The 7286-nt window shown below is 45.1% G+C and overlaps 1 protein-coding gene across 1 annotated transcript; it reads left to right on the top strand.

Annotated features, from left to right (window-relative positions):
• The first annotated feature begins 2549 nt into the window (after positions 1-2549).
• Positions 2550-5213, top strand: LOC103356956 (tumor necrosis factor-like). Its single transcript, XM_008281305.1, has 4 exons — positions 2550-3167; positions 3290-3317; positions 3474-3530; positions 4062-5213. Exons 1-4 carry the CDS (start codon positions 2994-2996, stop codon positions 4535-4537), a joined length of 735 nt encoding a protein of 244 aa, XP_008279527.1. The 5' UTR covers positions 2550-2993; the 3' UTR covers positions 4538-5213.
• The last annotated feature ends 2073 nt before the right edge of the window (positions 5214-7286 follow it).

The following is a 7286-nucleotide window of genomic DNA, read 5'->3' as shown; positions in this document are numbered from 1 at the left end:
CGGCGGCGGCAGGCATCGGATGGAGAGTAGGAGCTTCAGCGGCCTTGGGAGCAGCAGCAGGACCGGAGACAGCTGCATCGGAGGTAGCAACTGAGCCAGATGCACAGAAGGAGTCAGTTTGTGGTGGATTGAAGGTGATGGTGTCCATCAACAACTCGGCTTCACGGATTTGGTACAGAGTGGATATGCGTCCCTCCAGCTCTGTGATCTTCTCGGCGAGAAGGGAGCAGCTAGTACAGCCAGACGGAGAGGTAAGAGGAGCCATGATGTGGGTGTGTGTCTGTGGTACCTGGGGACGAAAGCAAGAGAGGGGGCCAGTACGCCGGCTCAAGGTGCACGATTTTATGATCCCTTAAGCGGAGCGTAGTAGCCGCTAACAGAGGGGGCACGGGCACTTACACGCAGGGGCTCCCCAAAACGGAGCCCACAACGTTGAAATGGTGTTAGCTGTTATCCACAGAGAGAGTGTCAGAGCAGGGCGTCAGGTGGCGGAACTTACCGGCACGGGCCCAGAAGTGGGCCCGCTACGGAGATCAGGCTTCGGTGTAAAGGCAGCGACTTGAGACCCAGTAAAATCCAACGTTAAAATCCTCAGCAGTTGAGCTTTGCGGTCAAAAACACGCCGGTGATAAAAGCAGGGAGGCCGAGAGGCTGGTTGTCCTCAGTGACAGCAGAAGAGGTTTCCCACGCTGTCATTTCACGACTTGTCAAAAAATATGTTAAAATCACAAACCGGATGACTACAATCTTCCGTCCAGTTGTACCATGCTCATGAATAACAAATGTTAAAAAAGATTTGACTATAAAAGACGGTGAGAAACTGGATAAAAGCAGGGTTTTAAGAGAGACGAGCTGGCGAGGAGCTTACAGACAGATAAGGCTGCAGATTCAGTATCTTCTTATTAATCACTCATTAAAACCCACTTTTATAGATTCACTTTTGATTGATGTTCTTTTTTGTTCCTCGTTTAGATTTTCTTTTCCCTTTATATCGGTACTGCCTGCTGTCCATCTCTTTTCCTTCATCTACTTTTATCTTCAGCTTTTATCTTATCTCCCCTCTGTGACGTCGTCTTTTTAATCATTTGAGTGTTCACCTGCACTTTTTATACTCGTTGTTTTCCTGTGTGGCCTCGTCTCACTGTGTGTTGTGTTTTATGTAAAAGCTCTTATAATAATAAAAAAATAATAAACTTTATTTGTACAGCACCTTTAAGAACAGAATTCACAAAGTTTATTATTATCATTATTAGTTTTGCTCAGACTCTACAGACAGCTCGTACAGTGTGATGCTGACGGGCTGGTGCTAGGGTTTAATGTGCGTTTAATTTGTTGTACGTATGCGTTACTCTCTCATGTGTAGAGGTCTGGGTCTCAGGTTGTTTCCAGCCTCCCTGAGCGTTCCAGCGTCCAGAGTTGCCAGCAACGATGAAAACACCAGCTAGGTGTTTATTAGCATGTTCCACCTCGAGCCTTCGTCTTGTTAAGATTTAAGGGAACAAATGGAGACCAGCATTGATCACTGTGCATGTGAGTGGATGGCTGACTAATCCTCCCACACGTACTCCCTTTCTGCTTATAGACATGAAACATCAACACTCATTTTGACTCATGCAGCTTCGGTGTTTTCATGAACACCTTTTAAACCTGAACAGCTACAGAAATAATTATAAGTTATAAACATTATATGTACATAGAGAGCCCAAATTCTAAATCAACACAACTTCATAACACTAATAACATGTTTTGACAGTTTCCCATTTACTTTAAACTGCTTTTATTTTATTGTTATCATTTTTTTTACGATGACCTTGACCCTAGTTAGTACACTCCATATACTAACATACTTTAGGAACAACCATAGTGTGTCGAGTTCTGGTCCAGCCAAGCTTTTCTGTTGCAGGTCCACAGGAGGCTGGTATGAATAAATACTGAAAACTAAAAAGCTGAAATTTTCACATCTTTCATAACAACTGGACAAACTCTATCTGCTGACAAAGCTCTCGTAACAGCAACAAACAGCCTCTAACTGGGCCGGGAGGTGAGAACCCTGTGGTGAGACGGTTTTATAAGCGAGGAAAAGGATTTATTCTGAGTCACTGTGTTCGCTCTCAGATGTAGTTTTAACAACGTGTACCTTAACAGTTGTATTCTATGGACTCCACCATCATCAGGCTGCCAGATGAAACACTAGGAATGTACTTAGTTAAATCCGCCATGTTGAACTATTAGCCCCAGTTTATGACTATTTTTAACTAAAGGGAAGTGATGCAGTGCAGTTTGGACATTAGCGATGACGCATCATTTGCAGTTCATTTTTGCTTTATCATACACCGATAGTGTGACTAACTTTGGACAATGCTGGCATACTTGGCAGCTGTTTTGGTTATTAGCTGTATCTGTGGCTTGTTCCCACACTTTAGCAGCGTTTCAGTGGCTCTGGCCCACATAGAGACGAGAGGCAAACAACAACAACAACATGTGTGATCACACAGCACCTGATGTCATCGGCTTAAATGTGCTTTTTATTTATTTAAAATGATGGACTAGATGTGTTTTCTGTCATTTAATTTGCAAGTGTACAGCAGGAGTTGAGGATGTTTAAGAGTGTGTTGTGATGCTATGAGGTGTGTGTGTCGCTGCGGGAATATCTGCTGACTTGTGTGTGAGTGTGTATGCAGCGAGGTGGGAACGCTACACAAGTGTTCCTGTGCTGTTGGGATAAGTCAGTCATAGAGATGCCATGTGTGTAGGAGTGTGTAGTGTTGACGATCCGCCCAAGCTCTGGGTCTCTCTTCCTCATCAAATCTCCACTCACAATGAGTGACATCACTGGAGTTTCCCCCCCAGGAGGAAACCTTTTTAATAAGAGACAGTCACAGTGGCAGTCAGCAAACCAGAGCGGTAGCAGCAGCAGCAGAAGAAGACAGCTCTCCATTAGGCTGCTAAGAGCTCAACTTGACTTGCAGGGACCAAAGGGACTCGTTTAAACAATGGAACATGAATGCAAGGTATTTCTGGACACCACAGTCGACACAGAAGCCACGAAACAGGAACCACCGGCAGGCGTCAGACCCAGCTCGAAGCTCACCACAGCCCTGCTGGCGTTCACGCTGTGCCTCGCTGTCACTGCTGCTGCTCTCCTCATCGTGAACAAGGATGCCAAGGTGGGAACACAGCGGTTTCTAAACTATTCAAGAGCGATGCTGATTGTAGTAGTGAGTGGTCCAGCTCATCTGAACCAACCAGTCCATAAACATTGTTCTTTATCCTTCTCCTCCTGACACAGGGTCCTGGACCACATGAAGAAAACTTTGGTGAGTACTCCCAACTCAGTCCTCTCAAATGTTCAGCACTGTGCTTCCTCTTTAGCTTTTGTCAAACTAGTAAAACCTTTAGTATGAATCTCAGCTGATACTGGATCTATTGCGGTACACCAGAACTCATGTATGTCTGTCTTCTTTTCTTTCCAGATCTTCGTCACACATTGAGGCAGATTTCAAACGTGAGAGCAGCCATTCATCTAGAAGGTAAAAACAATTCATCCATTCAACACTGAAACATACGTCTTCTGACATGTACAGTTAGTGCAATGTGAGGAAAGAGATATCACGGATGTTTCTGACTGGTACACCCTGTGAAAAATCCTAACTTTAAGGTTCCTTGTCCAGTGGTTCTGAAAATAGCCACCAATGGGGCAGACCTTCACCAGGTCAGGTTAAAGCTAGGCTTAGCAGCTCTTCAGTCAGCTCTGAGGGTTGTTGAGTAACTTTAATGGCTTCTTCAAGCAGTTTTGAAAAAAGTTCTTCAAGTTCTTTAAGAAACTCGAGGGATTGTTTTACTGGGGTTTTGTGCAACTGAACTCCCTCCAGTGGGTAGTTGGAGGTAAACCGGAGAATGTGGAAGGACTCAAAAACAAAATGAGAAACTGGATCATTTCATTGTCATGTTATTCACCAGAAATGATTTTAAGTTATTTATTTTAGAGCCAAAGGCACACGCTTTCCTTAACAGCTAATATAGTTTCCTCTCCATCCTCATGGCTCTGTCCTCTTCAACAGGAGAATACAACCCTAACATGAAGACCTCAGTGGAATGGAAGAAGAATGTGGACCAGTCCCACCTTCAAGGAGGTCTGGAGCTCCGCAACAACGAGATTGTGATTCCTGAGAACGGCCTCTACTTCGTTTACAGCCAAGCGTCTTTCCGAGTCAGCTGCAGCAGCAACGACCCTGCTGACCCAACCTCCATCCCCATGGTCCACCTGAGCCACACCGTGAAGCGCTGGTCCAGGTCATACGGGAACGACGATGCCAAGAAGCACTATCAAACTATCCTGCACTCTATCCGCACTGCCTGCCAGAAGACGGCCAGCGTTGACTCAGAGGAGGACGGGAGCTGGTACTCTGCTGTGTACATGGGAGCCGTGTTCAACCTGAAGACGGGAGACCTGCTGAAGACGGTGATGGAGGAGGAGATGCTGAAGCAGCTGGAGGACGAGCCTGGCAAGACTTTCTTTGGTGTGTTTGCCTTGTGAGGGCAGGTAGCTGAGAGGAGCAGGTGCAGATATGAAGGCACATGGCACACCTGCAGCCTGCTGCTCCACTGAAACCCACCCACACTGCTGAATGTTAAGAGTCCACAGAAGGCCTTCACTGTGTTGCAGAGTCCATGTGGGCTCTAAACTCACACTTTGAAAAAATGTATAAGCAATTTACTGCTTAAAGTTGACCAAGCTATGGTGACTGTAGAGTTGAGCACACCAGCTCATGGTACCTCTATGGGTCTATATATTATGTACTATGTACTGTGGCCGTATCGTCAGTACCTTCTGCTGTACTGCCTTGCTCAGTTTTTACTGCTTTTGGCATTTGTATGGATTTACTACAACTGCTGCATTTTTATTGTGTCACTACAGAATGACAGAAGTGGTTTTTCACGGATGTATTTATTCAACATAACATTGCCATATTTATTTTATTTATTGAATAATTAATTTATTTGTGTGTTTTCATGTGTTTTTTCCCCCAGAGAATGTCCAAATCAGTGATTGTTCTGGATTGTATGCATAATTTATGAAACTATTTATTGTAACAGATTTTTTTTCTCTGTGGAGTTTTTGTTGACATTAGCGAAGATGTTCTTACATCCTCCATCGTGCCTGTGGTGCCATAAACAAAAACTGTTTGAATTAAAATCTTTTTGCAAAGTAAGTCTACAGGAGTTGTGTTTTGTGGCCTCCTACTGCATCCTGTGAAAGAGGAAGCAGGATGTTTCCTTGAAACACACAAAGAAACTGGCTTTATCAGTTTGATGTGTCACCGACACTAACCTCAGCACTACCGGGTCGATCAGATACTGAGGTGTGTCTCTATGAGAGCTTTGTCATCATTTCAACACAGTCAGATGTAACTGACACTATCAATATGGTCAGATACCAGTACAGTGTCTAATGACTGTCAAAGGTACCAATATAGGGATGAACAGTAATACTGATGTACTTTTTTTCTTGATAAATCACCAGAAGAATGGAGGGTTTTCATGCTACTGTCACCGAGAACTCAGTCATGAGGGAACCTTTAAAGTACTATTAAATCCCTCAACATGTGGAAACTGAATTGAAGTGACTCTATCAGAACAAATGTGGTGAATCTGGCCTGTCGTGGCTGAAGGTAAGGAGAGGTTGAGTTCCTTGAGTAATGAGTATTAACCACTCAGAAAGCTCCATGTCCTGGGGTTGAGCACTCAAAAATGTTTTTGAACTGAGTTGCTTTTCCTGTTTTCTATTCTGGGTTTTGATTTACATCTTCCTGTCCTCAAGCTGGGCTGCAGGTGACTCAGTGGTTCGCACCGTCGCCTCGTAGCTAGAAGGTCGCCGGTTGGCGTCCCGGTGAGGACACCCGGGATCTTTCTGCGTGGAGTCTCCATGTGAAAAAGAGGAATGTTTTCTAGAAACTACCTCTCATGTGGTCTACAGCCCACTTCCACATACACATTTTGGTGCTTTATTTTGCATCAGAATTTGACAAGATCTGCTGAGGAAAAGTCCCCTCATGTCACAGTACATCACCCTCCTTTCTGTATTTCTGAAACAATCACAAGAAGCTAAAAACAGACATAACTCTGAGAAATACACCGTGTATTTATAGACGCACTCAGCTTCCTCATTCCAGGACGATATACAGTCGAAGGATTTGATGAAATATAAAACTGAAAGCAAAAACTCTGCATTCAGATTTATAAGGTCTTCATCCTAATATGCTGCTGACTCAGTGCTGTGAGAGGACGTGTTGTAAATGGACGTTACACAAATGAAAGTGAACCGAATTGAACTCAGGGCTGCAGGTGGCTCGGTGGTTAGCACCGTCGCCTCACAGCCAGAAGATCCCTGATCCGGGTGCTGGCCTGGGCCCGGGATCTTTCTGTGTGGAGTCTCCATGTTCTCCCCGTGCAGCGTGGGTTCTCTCCGGGTTCTCCGGCTTCCTCTCACCAGAAACATGCTGAGGTTAATTGGTGATTGTAAATTGTCCGTAGGTGTGAATGTGAGTGTGCTTGGTTGTCTGTCTCTAAGTGTAGCCCTGTGATAGACTGGTTACCTGTCCAGGTGAACCTGCCTTCACCCTGAGTCAGCTGGGATAGGCTCCAGCCCCCTATGACCATAGTGAGGATTAAGGTGTAGAGATGATGGATGGATGTCCTCAAGCTGTCCAAGTCTTCCAATAGCTTGAACATAATGTAAGCAACGATTTGCTGCAATTTGAAAATGACAGATTTCTTTTTTAAATATATTTTTTTGGATTTTGCCTTTATTTAGAGCAGTAGAGAGAGACAGGAAAGGGGGGAGAAGAATGGGGACAGACCTGCAGCAAAGGGTCTTGAGCGGGATTCGAACTCATGACCGCTGCATCAGGGAACTATAGCCCCTGTTCATGGGTCGCCCGCTCAACTAGGTGAGCTATAGGGGGGCCCAAAATGACAGATTTCTGATGAAGGACAAGACAAACCTGATCTGGTGTGCAGGACAATCCAACCACTGGAGCAGGACAAGGAGCTGGTCCAGACACTGGATGGATCCAACCATATGCTGATACCAGGGTGAGTTTAGGTCAGACAGAGACCTCCTGCAGGTCTCTAGTAACATCTGAAAGCTGCTCCTCGTACCAGTGGATGATACTGGCTGAAGCAGACGAGGAGCCCGTAAACACCAGATCGTTGCAACGTCTCAGTAAAACAAGGGAGAGCATAACAGAAGGTTACAGGCATCGTTGTGGGACTGTTGGATGAAG

Source organism: Stegastes partitus, unplaced genomic scaffold, assembly GCF_000690725.1.
Source record: "Stegastes partitus isolate 25-593 unplaced genomic scaffold, Stegastes_partitus-1.0.2 Scaffold6, whole genome shotgun sequence".
In the NCBI taxonomy this organism is placed as follows: Eukaryota; Metazoa; Chordata; class Actinopteri; family Pomacentridae; genus Stegastes; species Stegastes partitus.
The sequence above is the reverse complement of the archived record's forward strand: the minus strand, read 5'-3'. Positions and strand labels throughout refer to the sequence as shown.